Source organism: Nannospalax galili, unplaced genomic scaffold, assembly GCF_000622305.1.
Source record: "Nannospalax galili isolate Female #2095 unplaced genomic scaffold, S.galili_v1.0 scaffold231, whole genome shotgun sequence".
In the NCBI taxonomy this organism is placed as follows: Eukaryota; Metazoa; Chordata; class Mammalia; order Rodentia; family Spalacidae; genus Nannospalax; species Nannospalax galili.
The window spans coordinates 1,937,141-1,953,450 of record NW_008330120.1 but is presented as its reverse complement, the minus strand read 5'-3'; the positions used below and the strand labels follow the sequence as shown (position 1 = coordinate 1,953,450).

At 55.6% G+C, this 16,310-nt stretch overlaps 1 protein-coding gene and 1 long non-coding RNA gene across 3 annotated transcripts; one reads left to right on the top strand and one right to left on the bottom strand.

Moving 5' to 3' along the window:
• The first annotated feature begins 6 nt into the window (after nucleotides 1-6).
• On the top strand, nucleotides 7-13,748 carry Npepl1 (aminopeptidase like 1). 2 transcript variants are annotated; one of them, XM_008842363.2, is made up of 12 exons: nucleotides 7-231; nucleotides 706-891; nucleotides 1,252-1,422; nucleotides 3,699-3,788; nucleotides 4,205-4,286; nucleotides 5,900-6,042; nucleotides 9,813-9,890; nucleotides 11,119-11,219; nucleotides 11,502-11,625; nucleotides 11,984-12,160; nucleotides 12,586-12,696; nucleotides 13,159-13,748. In XM_008842363.2, the coding sequence occupies exons 1-12, from the start codon at nucleotides 82-84 to the stop codon at nucleotides 13,315-13,317; spliced, it is 1,572 nt and encodes a 523-aa protein (XP_008840585.1). In that variant the 5' UTR covers nucleotides 7-81; the 3' UTR covers nucleotides 13,318-13,748. The 2 variants fall into 2 exon arrangements, with proteins under 2 accessions (XP_008840585.1, XP_029423970.1); XM_029568110.1 differs by having other exon boundaries at nucleotides 1,252-1,437.
• On the bottom strand, nucleotides 10,659-11,126 carry LOC115071962. Its single transcript, XR_003851030.1, has 2 exons — nucleotides 11,005-11,126; nucleotides 10,659-10,967 (listed from the first exon to the last, which is right to left on the bottom strand). It is a non-coding gene; the product is annotated as an uncharacterized LOC115071962 (long non-coding RNA).
• Nucleotides 13,749-16,310: the final 2,562 nt, after the last annotated feature.

Below are 16,310 nucleotides of genomic sequence, written 5' to 3'. Positions count from 1 at the left end.
CGTTGTCCGGGCGGGCCGGGGCGGCGCCGAGCCGGGCCCGAGCGGGGTGCGGGTGTCCGGGCCAGGGGCCGCGGGGCGAAGATGGCGAACGTGGGGCTGCAGTTCCAGGCAAGCGCCGGGGACGCGGACCCGCAGAGCCGGCCCCTGCTGCTGCTCGGGCAGCTGCACCACCTGCACCGCGTGCCCTGGAGCCACGTCCGCGGGAAGCTGCAGCCCCGGGTCACCGAGGAGGTGAGCGGGCCGCGGCCGCCATGCGCCCGCCAAGCCCAGGCCCTGGGGCGCAGGCCCCGCCTCACCCGCACGCCCCGCCGGCCCGGGGCGGAGGCCTCCACCGCCACCGTCCAGCCGGAAGCCGGTGCAGCGTGCACCGAGGCCCGGCCTTGGCCGCCTGCACCCGGGCCGCCGGGCCGGGCCTTCCAGAAAGCGGGTGGCAGCCTGTGCGCGTGGCCCGTGGCCTCGCGACCTGCTTCCATGGAAACTGGCCAAGACCAGGTCGGGGTTGCAAGTGTTCGAAGCAGAGGGCCCCCCGACAAGCCAGGGCAGGCGCACGAGGGTGGGAGAGACACACTGCAGCCGCCTGGGCTCGGCTGGGGCGCTGGGCAGCACCCGCAGCCCTGGAGAAGCAGGCGTGGCCGTCTGGGCCTTTGCTGACACGCAACACAGGGTTTGAAGCCTGCTGTGTCTCTTGTCTCCTTTCCGATCTAGCTGTGGCAGGCCGCCCTGGCCACACTCAACCCCAACCCCACGGACAGCTGTCCCCTCTACCTGAACTGCGCCACGGTGGCGGCCCTACCCTCCAGGGTGAGCCGGCACAACAGCCCCTCAGCCTCCCACTTCATCAGCAGGCTTGTGCGAACCTGCCTGCCACCCGGAGCCCATCGGTGCATCCTGGTGAGTGCTGAACAAGGGCCCCAGTGTGATGCGCGTGGGCTTCAGCGTGCCCAGAGAGCCCACGGCCCACCACGGGCCATGTGACCCCCCCCAATGGAGTTCCTTACCCAGAAAGCCATTTCTCCTAGACCTGTTTGGGAGGCAAATCCGAAGGTGCCAGCCTAGACTTATTGGGGTTCGGGCTTATGTCTGTGCCTGGCTCCCCTGCCCGGGAAGAGTGAACGACATGCTGTAGCTTCAGATGGCTCAGTGGGTCACGGTGCTCCGGGCTGATCCACAGTAGCCCTGGAGTTAGGGCAGTCGTGGTGGCATCCCCCTGTGAACGGTCCTCAGCCCCACCCTGCTTCTCTCTCACCACAGATGGTCTGTGAGCAGCCAGATGTCTTTGCCTCAGCCTGTGCCCTGGCCCGGGCCTTTCCCCTCTTCACCCACCGCTCAGGGGCATCCCGCCGCACAGAGAAGAGGACTGTCACGGTGGAGTTCTTCCTGGTGGGACAGGACAACGGGCCAGTGGAAGTGTCCACCTTACAAGTGGGTGTCTGGAGGGTACACTGTCTCCTAGGAGCTCAGGTGGAGAGCTTCCTGCCGATCTTCCCCAGGGAAAGACTGCTGTGCTCCTGTGGGTTCCTAAGAGAGCAGCAGATATGTCTCTGCAGAGTCCTGTTGTGTTGGGTTTTCAGGGCCCTGTATCATTCAGTTAGTGTCTGTTTGTTGGGCACCTACTCAGTGCCGGGCAGGGTTATACCTTAATTCTGTCCTGCTTCACCCTTTATGGCGCACTTTTACATAAATTACTTCACTTGATCCTGAAGAATAATCGTGTACAAGCAGGCAACCAGGGCTGGATGCAATTCCCAACTCATTAGTATATAGAGGGGCCTGATCCTGGGCTGCCTTCCCACTTGGCTGTCCCTACCCCCACTGCTGTGACCTCCCAACAGTCAGAGACCAACTTGTCAGCAAGGTTGTCGCCTTGAGCCCCAAGCGCTCCCCCTGCTCAGAGCCTTTGTCTTCTGTCTCCTTGATGGAATTAGAAGGGGACCAGGCCTTTGCCTCTGCCATTTGAATCAGCTTTCTGTGTTCCTTACCTCCAAACTTGGGAACAGTCTAGTCGCTTTGCTTTTATAAACCTCTACTCACCTCACCCAAACCTAGTTTTTGCCCCTGCTGTGTTTCCAGGGGTCACTGTGGCCAGCTCTCCACCAAGCACAGACCCGGGTTCTGAAGTCCCCCTGCCCCCAGCTTTCCCTCTCCCTTCCTCCCTCACAGTTCTAGCATCTTCTTTAAAACTTCTCTGGCCTCCCTGTCTCCACTCTGGCTGGTTCCAGCGGGGCTCTGTCTGGCAATGGACACTGATGACCGTACCTTCCTCCTGTCTCTAAGGAGTCTTTCAAAGCTCCAGGCCCACCTTCTGCCAGATCCTAGCCTGGAAGCCTGAGCCCTGCCTTCTTCCCACCCACTGCTGGCCCCAGCCCCTTCCTGCCTCCCTGTCCTGCTTCCAGTGGGCTTCTGCTACCCTTCAGTTTGCCAGGCTTGTTCATGGACGTCCTGTGGTCGTCTCCCTTTTCCTCAGCGGGGAGTCTCCTCAGTCCTTAACCCAGGCCCTAGAGCTCTGAGTCCTGTGGACTCCTGGCCTCCTCATTCACAGCCTCAAGTGCTGCATGCTCCCCTCTGCTGACATTGACCTCAGTCGTCTGAGAGTCTGTCACAGTGCCTGGTGTGTAGTGGGGCCTCACGTAAATATGAAAAGAAGGGAGTGAATGACGACCATTGGTCTCGGGATGTGGAAACTGAGGCTTGTATTCGCTGCTCTTTTCATGCCTTGCTTTGCAGGAGTTCTGAGCTTGTCTGTGTGTGGGGGTCCACAGGGTCACTCCTACCTCCCTTGAGGCCAGTCCTCAGCCCACACACATCCCACACAGGCCACCAGCTGCTGTCAGGTGGCAGAGGCCTCACAAGCACATCTCATATTTGAGCTGTCAGTTCTCGGGTCTCTACCTTGGAGCCTTCGAGGTTTAATTACCTGGGACAGGCAGTGGTGATCAGACAGCGGAGGTGGTGGCCGGCTGGCAGAATCGACCTGCGCCTGCCCTCCCGACACACCAGTCTGGGGGAGGTGATGATGAACTTCGAGCTGCTGCCCTGCGCCCCCGCAAGCCCCTTAATATTTGCTTCTTCCAGCCAACGCAGAGGTACTGACGCAGCCAGCTGTCCCTGGCTTCTGAGGCGATAGGATTGAAGGGGGCAGAAGTGCCCTTGAGTCAACTAGAAGCAAGGCCCTCTGGTAGAGAAAGGAGGGCAGGCGGGGGTCTAGGGTCAGGCTGGCTTTGCAGAGCCATCAGGTCCCTTCTTTGGATGTACCTAGCGTCTGCGTTCACTCTGGGACTGTCTCTGCATTATCTCCCCCAGCATGGGACCGGATACCCCTAGGCCTGGTGGCGTCCGTGGTCTCAGGTTCCAGTTCCCTCCTGGGTGCTTGGAGACTCACGAGTTCCCATGAGTTCCTGGTCCATTACTCCCTTGCACAGGAGTGCAAGAAAGTGTCATCATCCTATGACAAGAAAGACAGGATAGTCAAACCTCTGTGCCCTCCAGGGGACTGACACACATGGGACTCCAAGAAAGCATTCCCTCAACACCAAGGGGTGACATGCCCTCTACCTGCTTCCTCTGTGCCTATGAGCAGTGTATGTAACCTTCCCCCAGAGTCACGTGCCTCTAATGTCTTCGGGGAAATGGATGAGGAAGGCACATCCCTTCCCATCCCGTCCTTGAACCACAGCAATAGACTTCTTTTCCTTCCCTAGTGCTTGGTGAATGCCAGCGAAGGTGTGCGGCTAGCCGCCCGAATTGTGGACACACCTTGCAGTGAGATGAACACAGACATCTTTCTTGAGGTTCGTGGTCTTGTCTTGCCAGGAGAGGGGCTGGGCTGAGGTGAGTGGGTGGGTCTCTAGATCCCATCCCAAACAGTAGCCAAGGAAGCTTGGGAAACCTGGAGCTACTTCTGCCAAATTCTGATGTCCACCTCGCTCCAAGAGGTCGGCAGCTTCAGCTGAGGGCGTGGGGAGGATGGGGCCTCCCTGAGGCCCCTTTGCAGAACCATGGCCACCAGCTGCAGGAAGCGGAGTGTACAGGCCAGCCTTCCCCTTGGGCCTAATCAGGAGAGGCGCAGCCGCTGGCCCCTGAGGCGGTTCCTTTCCCACCACGAGGCCACGGATGGACTCATCCCTGGCATGGAGCCTGGCCTCGACTTGAGTAAAGCCTTTTTTGTGGGTCTCATGTTGTTGGTTTTTTCCCTGAACATGTCCAGGAGATTAGCAAAGTTGGAAAAGAACTGGGGATCGCCCCCACCATCATCCGGGATGAGGAGCTAAAGACCAGAGGATTTGGAGGTGGGTGGAGGTCTGAGCCCGTGGGTCTTGGGCTCTGGGAGAGGGGCACTCAGGTGGCAGGGGTGTTTGTTGGTGGGGGCATTTGGCACAGGGTCCCAAACTTCATCCTGCTTGTGACCTGAAGGGAGTCAGCCTGGGTCTCAGCCCAAGACCAGAGCCTAGGAATAGCCGAGCATCCCCTGGGGGAGGGAGGGGAAGCCTTCCGGGCTCTGATGCTGATCCTGGAAGGCACTAGACCCATGTCCTTCCCCTCCTGAGGCCGCTTCCCGCTCTGTACATCCATACCCCGAGCCAGCTCAGCAGGGCCTTCTGTTCCTCGAGTACACAAGTTCACAGCCATTTCCAGGAGTGTATAGCGCTCTCCATCTCCCAAGTGACAGTCATGTGGTGAGCCTTGGCTCAGCTCAAAGCTACCTCCTCCCCTCATCTCTCAGGTTGGCCCACCCCGGTTTGCCTGGGAACTGGAGGGAAGGGACAATGGCGGGGCAGCTTCGAGGTGCTCTCAGGCTGAGCAGGCGAGGGTCACCGTCATAGTCATCTATAACTTGAAAACAGGTCATCTCCAAGGTCGCTGGCTGGGGAAGCAGCACTCTGTCACACACCTCTGATGATGACTGACTGGCTTGGGGTCTTTAGTGACCGCAGCTATGTGAAGCTAGGGTCATAGCCATGTGAGTCCAGGAAGCACTGCTTGCAGGCAGCCTCCCTCACAGCTGGAGGACTGCCGATCAGACCAGCTCCTCTCCACGGGGCAGCTCAGTGCGGTCCCTGTCTGCTTCATAGCGAGGTCATTAGGGACAGGGTGGGAAGGCTTGACCCAGCCACGTAGCGGCACCCTTCCGTCCCCCAGTCTCAGAAGAGGGGCCTTGTCACCTGCTAGTCATTAAGACAAGACTCTTGGACTTCCTGCACTAAGGGAAGGGGGTAAAACGGTTGTGAATGCCTATCAAAGATGTCCCTGGGGGCCACCGTAGCCACGCCCACCTGTACACACACAGAGGCAGAGGCCTTTTATGTTAGGGGTTTTTCTCTGAGGTGATGGCAGTTACAGTGGGTCCTGTGCAGTGAGTAGAGATTTTTTAGGCTGCTGTTGACTCGTTCTGGGTGGGGCATCGTGGGGCACAGCCTGTGCACTGAAGCACGACTCATTTTCTTTGGGAAGATGGAACACGTAAGCAGAAGGTGAACGAGGAAGGTAGTGGGAAGAAGCCGTGGGAGCAGGCCGAGGAGAATGTGCAGACCCTGTGTGCAACCGAGGGCTCAGGGCAGGGGCCTCGTGGCGGGAGAGGCCTTGAGACATCGTCCAAAAAGATCATTTCACTCTGCAGTCCTGGTCTTTTCTCCTGGGCATGATACAGGGTTTTTTTTTCCCCCTCTGAATTTTCTTGCCCAACAATACTTTGCACAGGATCATTTGTGGCCTTAGATGTTGGAATAGATCTTCATTCCCCCATCCCACTCTGGCCCCAAGCAGGAGGTGGGCAGGAAGATCCAGCCAGGCTGCTCTGCAGGACAACTATCCACTACCCAGCACCAGTGCAGGCATCTGCAAATCCTCTGGGTGACTCCACCTGTGACCTGCCTCTTACCACACTCTCCCTCTCCCCACACAGGGATCTATGGGGTCGGCAAAGCCGCCCTCCACCCACCTGCCCTGGCAGTCCTCAGCCACACTCCTGATGGGGCCACACAGACCATCGCCTGGGTGGGCAAGGGTATCGTCTACGACACCGGGGGTCTCAGCATCAAAGGGAAGGTGAGGTGTGGGATTCAGGGTGCAGTTCAGACCAGCGTCTTGAGTACCTAATGCATTCAGTGTGGGAGGGGGTGGTAGTTTTATTTAAAACACCTCTTCTCTACAAAAGTATTTCCAGAAATAATCAGAAAATGAAACTAATACAAGTTTAAAAATAGCCCCACCAATAGCAAACACTCTTTTATTGAATTTTGCACATATTATCTTGCCAGTGAAAAATACGAAAAGAAAAATATTCCAATCCAAATAAAGAAAATGGCAATGTATTAGCAGTTCAAATATCATTAATGTATTTTTAATAGGAAAAAAAAACCCCACAAAACAAGCTTCCCTCTCAGTCCGTGTTAATGAATTGTGGCATTAAATTCTGTCTGGGCCTCTCGCATCTTTAACTTCATACAGCCACACATCTGTGTTGGAGCCTGGGTCGTTTGTCTGTCCCTACTCAGAGTCCCAGAACGCTGTTAAACTGTAAGGAGTTGCTGTCACTCCAAGAAATTAATGCCAGAGATCCAGGAAGTCTTCAATTTAGGATCACTTATCAGGCTCCTGAAGATCCTGGTTCAGAGAATATTCTGGAGCAGCCCTGGCCAGATCTGAAATCCATTGTTACAACTTTCACACATTCACATATCTGTGCAGCAAAACTTCACAAACACCACATTCAAAGGTTTGTATATTGCAAAGATGTGGTGGACCTCGGGCTCTATCTGTGTTCTTCCCCCGCCACTGGGTTCTGGCACTTTGATCAAGGCCGCCATTTTAACTCAGGAGTCCCAGCTCCAGTCTTGCCCTGTCTTACTGTTGGCAAGTGGATGTGTTGGCCTAGTCTGCTTGCCAGGGCCAGTGGGCCTTTGATGCCCACCCACAACAAAGAGTGTTGCTTAAAGAGTGAAGAATAGGTGAGCTTGAGGCTTTTACTGATACACTTAAAAGGCAACAGTTGCCACAACAGCTGTTTGAACATATATTCGAGGAGGGGGAGGTTCGATTGGACATTGTGTAGAAGCAGGAAGCCGAGGATAATTACAAGGAACTTGACTTCTGGTGCCCTTCCACGCCTGCACCTGGTGACCCTACCCATTCAGCTCTGCTTTGCCCTGAGGTAGATGCCTGCTCTTTGGTGGAAAGTGGACTCTTGCTTACTCTTGACATTGCCTTGTGGGTGGACCAGAGCAATGACTTCCTGCTTCCAAGGGCACTGCGCTGGCATGCACATACATACAGAGATATACTCATAATTTTTAAAGAAAGTCTCTTTTTAACTTAAAATTTGCAAGCATGACTGTACATGTTGGCAAATCTTGGTGAGTGCTCAGTAGAGGAAGCCAGCATCCTGCACGTGCATGGAGCCTTCCGCCATGTTGTTTGAATGGAAATATATCCTGTTAGTCTGCTCTCGTATAGTTTTATGGTTGGGACAAGAAGTAGTTATGTCTAATAACCACAGAGCTCTTTGTTATTCCACCCAGACTCAACAAGTGGGTGTTTTTTTAAAGATCGTTACAATGTAGACCCTGTAACCTATGGGTGAACTTTGTCCCGAACTTAGGATGTATGATTTTGTAAGGCCACAGGCAGATCATTTGGCAAATAACAGTCCAGAGTTATGCATGAGCACCACATTTTGGCACGCTTCCTCACATGATATCAGAAACACATTCCTTGATGTCACCATTAGCTCATCAGAAAAGTCCTTGAGCATGGGGAGGCTGCCTGGTGGCACACACATCTTTCAAAGTTTTGGCTCACGCCCCAGACCTTCATTGTTACTGCCTGTGATGAATGTGGTGGGCTGTGTCCCGGAAGTGAGGCTCACCCTGTTCTTGGGCGGACACCTCATCTGGAAATGATCACTTTGCTGCAGCCTCAGGCAGTGGCTGGCTGGGCTTGTCATTTGCAGGGCGACCCTGTGGTCTGCCTGCCACCCTGAGGAGCCCACAGAGGTGTGTTGTCAGGCAGGAGTGCCAGTGACTTACGTTGGGGCCGAGGTTTTTAAACTTAATGTTATTGCTTCATCGAGGGGCATCTGGAGTGACGTTGTCATGACTTGAGTTTCCTGGAATGCACAGAGAGGAAGCTGGAGACTCCTGGTTCACGTGGAAGTGTGGCTTTGCTCTAACCAGGGCTGTGCACTTTCACCGTGACTTTTGTGCATGTGTCAGAGACTAAGGCAGAGGGCATCTTATTTGTCCCCACGAGAACCTTTACTTTTATAATCAGAGAAGCAACATACCAGTTGGTGAGACCTTACGTAAGCAGTTGGGCTTTATTTTCAAGCTCAGTATTTTCCTCCTGTGCTCGCGAGGTGACACCTGTGCAAGAACACACCACGTTCCATGAACAGCTGTCAGGAGACATTTTCTGAGTGGGTCGTTGTGAAATGGTTTGCTGTGGGGCCTGGGGCCCCATTTTTCCTTTTAAACAATCCCATTAGATCAGAAAGATGGCTGCTTTTCAATCGTGTGAGATAGATCGCTTTCACTTAATTATAAAAGCAGTTCAGTTTGTATTCTAAAAGTGCTTTCTGCTGAAATTCAAGGCTCATGTAATACAATAAGGGTTCTGAAAATCACTTGGTACATTTCAAGCCCAAATCCTTATGTCTGAGTACCTGTTGTTAATTTAAAATATGAACTTGTCCATTAGAGTTAGAAATCTATAAAATGTGAAGATGTTTAACAACCGCTAAGCGGTTCATAGGAGGCAATATTTACATCCGTGGCTGGTTGGGGGAGGGTTGTCTCACCTTAGACCTGTCTCTGAACTGAGCACAGGAGGGTGATGATGATGGTGATGTAAGGGTCGTTGGGGTGTGCTGTCAGCAGCCAGATGGGAACTGGGGAAAAGGTGGAAGGGCACAGAGCCAGGCCTGCCCAGAGAAGATGCAGGAGAGGACAAAGAGGGGCAGGCAGGTGCAGGTGGGTTCGTGTGGACACTGGAGGTGGAGGAAGCAGGGCCTGCAGCCAGGGCCAGAAGAGGCTAGGGTGCAGGGCCATGCTCAGGACGGTGAGTGGACAGGGCGCTGTGTGGGCTCCATCCCTGCTGTGGCTGGAGATGGAGAGAGCATGGTGAGGCACTCAGCATGCTGTGTCTGACTATAGGCAGATGCCACTGATGGAAGCCAGACCTGACTGTGAGCTGAACTCAAGGGGCACTGGATGAGCACAAGCCTGGGACTCCCCCAGGTCCCCCACAGAAAATGCAACAGGATCCTGTGGTAGCAGGGATTCCTGTACAATCCCTCCAGGGTTCCACAAATAGGGAGAGGCCCTTAGCTCTGACTCCCATGGGAAGCCTGCCCAAGATTCTCAAGGTGCTGGTGAGGGGTCCCCAAGTGAGCCTCAGTTTATTTCTTTCAATTTAGATCAGGGATTTAGATTTAGATTCAGGTTAGGGGCCCTGCACATGGACTTCCCAAACTGACATGGGTACCAGAATTCCATATGCATGTGCCCCTGTCCTTGGGAAAGCCCAGACATGGTGACTCTGGCCACTGTAGCGGGCCCATCGGCTTTCTGCACTGCGTATCTACCGCTTGGTGGCCCAGAAGAGCTACTGACACAAAGAGGGGTCCCTAGTATCTGTTGTCATTACTTCCTTGCTTCAGGATGACTGGTCAGTTTCATGCATTCTCAGGTTCCTTGAGGGCCTGGGGAGCCCTGGGGGAGACGGGCTGTGCCTGGGAGGTCAGAATCCGAGCGGCTATTGCCAGCCACATTCTGTGTTCAAGCCACTTACTCTCTCACCTGGTTTTTGTGTCACTGCAGACCACTATGCCAGGGATGAAGCGAGACTGTGGGGGTGCTGCAGCCATCCTGGGGGCCTTCAGAGCGGCCATCAAGCAGGTAAGGCCTGAGGCCTAGTTTCTCTCCCACAGACTTCTGTTTGACCCTTCTCCCTCCAGGGCTCCACTTCCCCATAAGGAGCAAGTCCTGTGCTGAGGTGCTGGAGGTTCTGTGAAAAGAGAAGTGGTTGCTAGGCATGTTTGGGGGGGGGCATGTGCCTGATGGTCCCTGGTTGGGCTCCCGTTCACCTCTGTTGTTGCTCTGGCAGAGGGGCTGTCCCAGCATTTGGGACAAACTAGCTGGGAAGTGCTCAGCAGTTAGACTCTTCTGCCCTTTCAGCAGAGGCCGCTTGGCTGCTGATGTCGGTGCACCCATGGGTGGCTCTGAGACATGTTGGGACTCTCCATCTACAGGGGGTCTAGAGCCAGTGACTCGAAGAGTGCTGAGGGGCCCCTGCTGTAGACAAAGGTTTCCTTTTGTTAGCTCGTACATCCACTTGACACCGACATCTGCCACCATCCTTGAAAAGGAATGTGCCTCAGTAAGAGCCACAGACTGAGCAGTGATGGCCTTCCCTCGGCTCCTGGGATCCCGAGTGCCCACAGTCACACTGTAGAACTCAGTGAAGGGATACACAGGAAGACTGTCTCTTACCATGGAGTAGGGTTACCAAGTACAGGAGTAGCTGTGGGGCTGGAAGTCATCTGTCAAACGCAGCAGCAACTGTTTAGGGTAAGAATGGCAAGCAGGTAGCTGGGCAGAACTGCCTCAAGGTCGAGGCCTTCATGGGCTACATAGTGAGATCTTGTCTGGAATGGCATAAAACTCAAAGGAACGAAGGAGGAGGGGAGCGGGGGAGGGAAAGCAGCATGAGGAATAGGCTGGCCTAAGCGAGTCCACTCAGGTCCCGTAGGAACAGGAACGCCATAGTAGAGACACCTGGTGGTCCCTCAACCAAGCGTCTTGACGTACGCCTATAAGATTCTGCACATCCATAGGACACATCTGGCTCATGGTTCTTGGTGACAGCCAGATTCAAGCTCTGCCAGCCTGTTCCACTTGGGGTGCTGCTGCTGCATGGTATGAGCTCCAGGGAGACTCCCCCCCCCTTCTAGCAGAGAGCTCCTGGCATGGCACCTCCAGGCTTGAGCTCAGGGAGCTCCTCGCACGGCACCTCCAGGCTTGAGCTCCTCTCCCTGCCCGGGCTGTCTGTCTCCTGCTGTCTGCAGGTCTGAGGCACCCTCTCCCTTACCCTTCCTGGAGCCCCTCTGCCTACTTCTCCCTCCAGGGTTTCAAAGACAACCTTCATGCTGTGTTCTGCTTGGCTGAGAATGCTGTAGGGCCCAACGCCACACGGCCTGATGACATTCATCTGCTGTATTCAGGAAAGTAAGGCTGGCTTTCTCTCCCCTCACTTCTTGACACTGCTCTGCTGTTTAAACCTATGCTTTCTTCCCAGGGCCAGGCTGGGTCAACCTGAGCCTGGCCATGTGCAGGAGGACTGCTTGCCTCCTGATACCTCCTAGAGGATGGGTTTCCCAGCCTCTTGGAAAAGATGTGTATGGTGGGGATGGAGGACTTACAGGGACTGTGCTCCCCACTTCTAAAGGGGGTCACTCAGCACCCCTGTGAACTGTATCCCTGAACTGGGGGGTCTCTGCTGTACCTCAGGACCGTGGAAATCAACAACACAGATGCCGAGGGCAGGCTAGTGCTGGCAGACGGTGTGTCCTATGCCTGCAAAGACCTGGGGGCTGACATCATTGTGGACATGGCCACGCTGACTGGCGCACAGGTGAGTGTCAGACATCATCCTTGGCCACAGCCCTTGTAAGCTGAGCCTCCTTGACCCTATGATGGGGAAGGACGAGTGGAAGCAGTGCAGGTGACATTAAATACTTGCCATCATGGGGGCACGGGAGCACGCCATCATGCCAGTGGCTGGAGCCTACCCTGTCTCTGAATGCTGGTCTTTTCCTGCCTTGCTTACTCTGGTGTAAGGCTGCCTTTCCCCTCGTTTATTTTTCTGTTTGCTTGCTGTGCCTCTCCCTGTCAGTCTCGCTGTCAGTCTCTTTTGTCTGTCCCTCTTTTGTCTCTTGTGTTTCTCTCCTGCCCTCCCTGGTATGGTTTCTTCCCTTGTGTCCCCCACCCAGGGAATTGCCACGGGGAAGTACCATGCTGCCGTGCTCACCAACAGCGCCGAGTGGGAGGTAGCCTGTGTGAAGGCTGGCCGGAAGTGTGGCGACCTGGTGCACCCTCTGGTCTACTGCCCTGAGCTGCACTTCAGTGAGTTCATTTCGGCCGTGGCTGACATGAAGAACTCCGTGGCGGTAGGTGTGGGGCCTGCCTGCCCTGGTGGGCAGAGCCGTGCCGTTGGGGAGCCATGAGCTGGAGGATGGGTGCTCCCAAGCCTCAGAGGCAGTACAGGTGGGGCTCCCTGCAGAGGCCAGAATACAGGTTTGTTCAGAACACTGATGCTCCTCAGGCTTCTGGACCACATAGCTGGGGCCTGTCCTCCCACACAAGGCCCTGACTTCATTGCCCCTTTAACCTTTGTGCTGTCTCTTGTCCTGAGGGGAGGCAGACTCCTTACCCACGGTCAGAGGCCTCCCGGTAGGGCTTCCACTTCCCTGTACTGGGTCCCTTCACCCATCTGGGCCTGCAGACACCACTGTGGCCATGGCTGAGGGCTAGGGACAGGGAGGGCAGAGCCACCCCAAACCCCTCCCACCTCATCTCCTCATGGCTCCCTCAGGACCGAGACAATAGCCCCAGCTCCTGCGCCGGCCTCTTCATTGCCTCGCACATCGGATTCGACTGGCCTGGGGTCTGGGTCCACCTGGACATTGCAGCTCCAGTGCACGCTGTGAGTGTTTCCGTCCTAACTGCCAGGCACTTTCCCATTGTCCCCCTTCATAGCTTAGGCCATTCTGTCCCCGGTCCCTCTGGTGCCCCTCTGGCTCCAGAGCTGCTGCTGTGCTCATCAGAAACATTCTGTGTCGTGGGTCACAATGTCCATGGCCCAACCTCCGGCCAGCTGTGGTCCCCCTGACCTCTGGTCTCTTCATCCCTGGGAACAGAGTAGTTGCTGTGTGCTGTCCCTCCCAGCCAGCCTGTGCTCAGCAGGAGGCCCAGGACCCTCCCCACCCTGAGCCCTGAGCATGTGACGACAGTTGTCAGAAGGCCCAAGACATCGACTTGTGTTCTGGGACCTCCTTATGGAGAAGGGGGCCGAAAGGCACAAGGCAGGCCAGGGAGGGGACCCCAGGGAGTCCTTTCTGCACAGATGTGCCCCTCGAACCTACGTTTCCTGCTCCCCCTGCTCCAGGGCGAGCGGGCCACAGGCTTTGGCGTGGCGCTCCTGTTGGCACTTTTCGGCCGTGCCTCTGAGGACCCGCTGCTGAACCTAGTGTCCCCACTCGACCGGGAGGTGGATGCCGAGGAAGGTGACGTGGGCCGGGACTCCAAGAGACGCAGGCTCGTTTGAGAGCCACTGCTCATCTCTGCCTGGTGATGTGGGGCGGCTCTCTACCTCACTCTGCGCTGAGTTAAGATGCGTTTAGCTTGTGTTTTGTTTGTAACTAGTGGCGATGGAAGTGAGCCTTTCTTCTGTCTTAGAAGATAGCCTAAGGGCTAGGTGGGGCCTGGGGAAGATTGTCACAGGTGGGTCTGCTTCTGCCAACTTGGCTGTCCCTGATGCCCCACCCTGGGGCCCTAGGGCTACCCACCTCAGCCCTCCGGTTACCCTCTGAACTGTGTGTACCTCCCTGCCCAGGCCCTTGCTTGCTCCAACAGGGGACTCCTGGGGTGTCCAGCCAGCCCACGCCTGGACAGATGTGACTGCCAGTAGAGCCCCAACTCTGGAGCAGGAAGAGCCTCACCTGAAATTGAATTAAATATGGCCACACCATAGCCTTACCTCTGTGCACTGCTTTTCCCAACCCTCTGTTTACAAAGCCAGTCTGGGCCTCCCTGGGGCTGAGGTGTGGCAGTCTGAACCCTCTGCCCTTTGGCCTGGCTTTGAGATGGGCTGGTCGAGCTGGTCTTACAGCCTGGAGCCCTGGGGTCTGGGGCAGAGGACAGCAGCCCTCAGGTCCAGGCCTGTTCAGCCAGCTGCTTTGATTTTCTGAATGTGTTCCACACACACTTTGCAGGACAGCGTCTGAGAAGCCCTGCTAACATGGGGCAGGAGTGACTTATCTCAGCTCTGAACCCACCCTACTATCTCACACCGTCCTAGGTCATACAGGACCTGATTGGGAAACCACCTCTGATTCCCAGGAGCTCAGCCGGGGTTCAGGGTCTGCACATCACACCTGGGCCCAGGTAAAGCAGGGTAGACAGGCCTCATGGTGTCACGGGATGACGTCCCTCAAGTTTAGATGACAAAACCCCAGCTTCTTTGTACCTTCTATCCCAGTGCATCTCAGTACATCCCAGTATGACTTCCTGAGGGGAGATAGGGACCTGGGCACCAGGGAGGGGCTCCCTCCACATATCCTGTGGAACGGTGCGGCATGGGCCTGGCCATAGGCCTTAGGACACGTGCCCTATCTGTGTCCTGAGCCCACAGACCACATCACCCTAAGCACCCCAGGACCCCTTGCAGCCCTGGAAATAAAGTAGCTCTTTTTGGGTCTGATCCCAAGCAAATGAATTATCTGCATGCTGTGTGCATAGCCCCAGGTGGACCTGAAAAGCCGAGAGCCCCCTCTGAGGCCCCAGGCCTGTTTAAAAGACCTCGCCTGACACATTAATAGCCATTGTGGGCAGGGGCCAAATGAGTGGGAGGTAGTGGGCTCCTGAGCAGAGGGAGGCATGGCAGGCCCCGAGGGCAGAAGCCTTCATGGGTCATTAGCTCACTTAATTGCTTGCAGTAGGCAGCTCTCGCCAGCTTCCCTCAGAGACACCCCAGAGGAGACAGGGGTCACTGAGGTGGTCTGACTCCTCTGGGGCAGCTGGTACCGTCACTTCCCCCCACCAGGGGCCTGTGCCCATGTGGACACAGGAAGCAGGGTCAAGGGGCAGCAGAGGAACTGAGTCTCCCTTGTGTGGGCACAAAGGCAGCCTCAGGACCAGGGACCCAGCTGGGGACCAGCTGCAGGCTTAGGGCCTGTGCTGTAGTGCCTGGTGTCAGGGCTGCTGGGGGTGAGCCAAAGGCCCTGCTTTCCCCAGGGCCAAAGGGCTTGAGGGTACAACTGCTTCCCCAAGCTCTGCCAGATCCCCAGCAACGGGTGGCAGGATCTCAGGGCAGGTGGGCACCCTTAGGGTCATGTCAGCCTGGATTCTGGAGAGCTGTGAACAGGTAACTTACTTAGTATCCATGAGGATGGTACTCAGCCAGCCAAGGCAGGCCAGCCCACTAGGCGATGCCTCCGTGGATAGAGTGTGGCGCTAGGCCAGGTCACTGTCACCACCACCACATGGAGGTGCTGAGGATCCGGTTGGCTCTTCAACTTGCTTGCTGGGGGCTGTCAGCTCCGCTAGGGCTTGTAGAGCACAGAAGGAAGGAGACTGTCCTCTTGTCTCTGACTTAGCATGGGGTGGGGCGAGATCCGGCCTCTGCTAGTCACCTGTGTGTCTCCAGCGTTGAAGGAACACAGAGATGTACACCTTGGGCCTTTCTAGGGAGCAGGGTAAGTGGCCTGAAGGTGCTTAGACGTGCAGGGCTGGAGGCCACAGCTTTTGCAACTTGCAGCACCTTACTCCTGGTTCACTAGGAAGTCCCAGCTCTGTGCCCTCAGTCACCCAGTGCTGGGCTATCATTGTATCCTAGTTCAGCCACCTTAGCTGGACCATGACCTTTTGGAAGAAAGCCAGGCAGTCCCCATCCTGTAGCCTGGGGAAGTGGGCTGTATGGAAAGGGGGCAGAGTCAGAACCATGAAGGTACCTCCCCTTCAAGTTCCAGACCTCAAGAAGCCTCTCCCCAAAGACCAGGTCTGTCTGTGCCAGGGAAAGTGTGTGTGAACCATCTTGTCCTCACTGTGATAAAAGACTTGAGGGACTGGAAAAGATGAAGGGCTTATTTTGGTGCATAGTTTCAGAGGGAGGGCTCAGTCTCATTCCAATGCTTCATGACTGAGGTGAGGCAGAATGTAGTGGTGGTGGGAGCAGGTAGCTGGAGGCTGCTCACCTCATGGCTGTCAGGAAGCAGAGAAAAGAGATGTGTCTTTGAAGCATGTCCCCAGGGGTCTGCTTTTTCCTGTTAGGCCCCACCTCCTTAATAACATTCAGCATGAACTCAGTGGCTTAATCGCCAATGAACTTAGTGCTCTGTTCTGGTTTCATTTCTGTTCCTTTGATAAAATGCCCTGAAAAAAAAAAAAAAAAAAAAAGCACCTTGTGGGGAGGGTTTATTTAGTGCACAGTGTCAGATTCTAGTCTGTCACTGCAGAACTTCCAACAGCTGGTTACCCAGAGTCAGGAGCAGAAGGGAGGTCTGCTGGCCTGTGCTCAGTGCAGTTTCTCCTCATGATTTT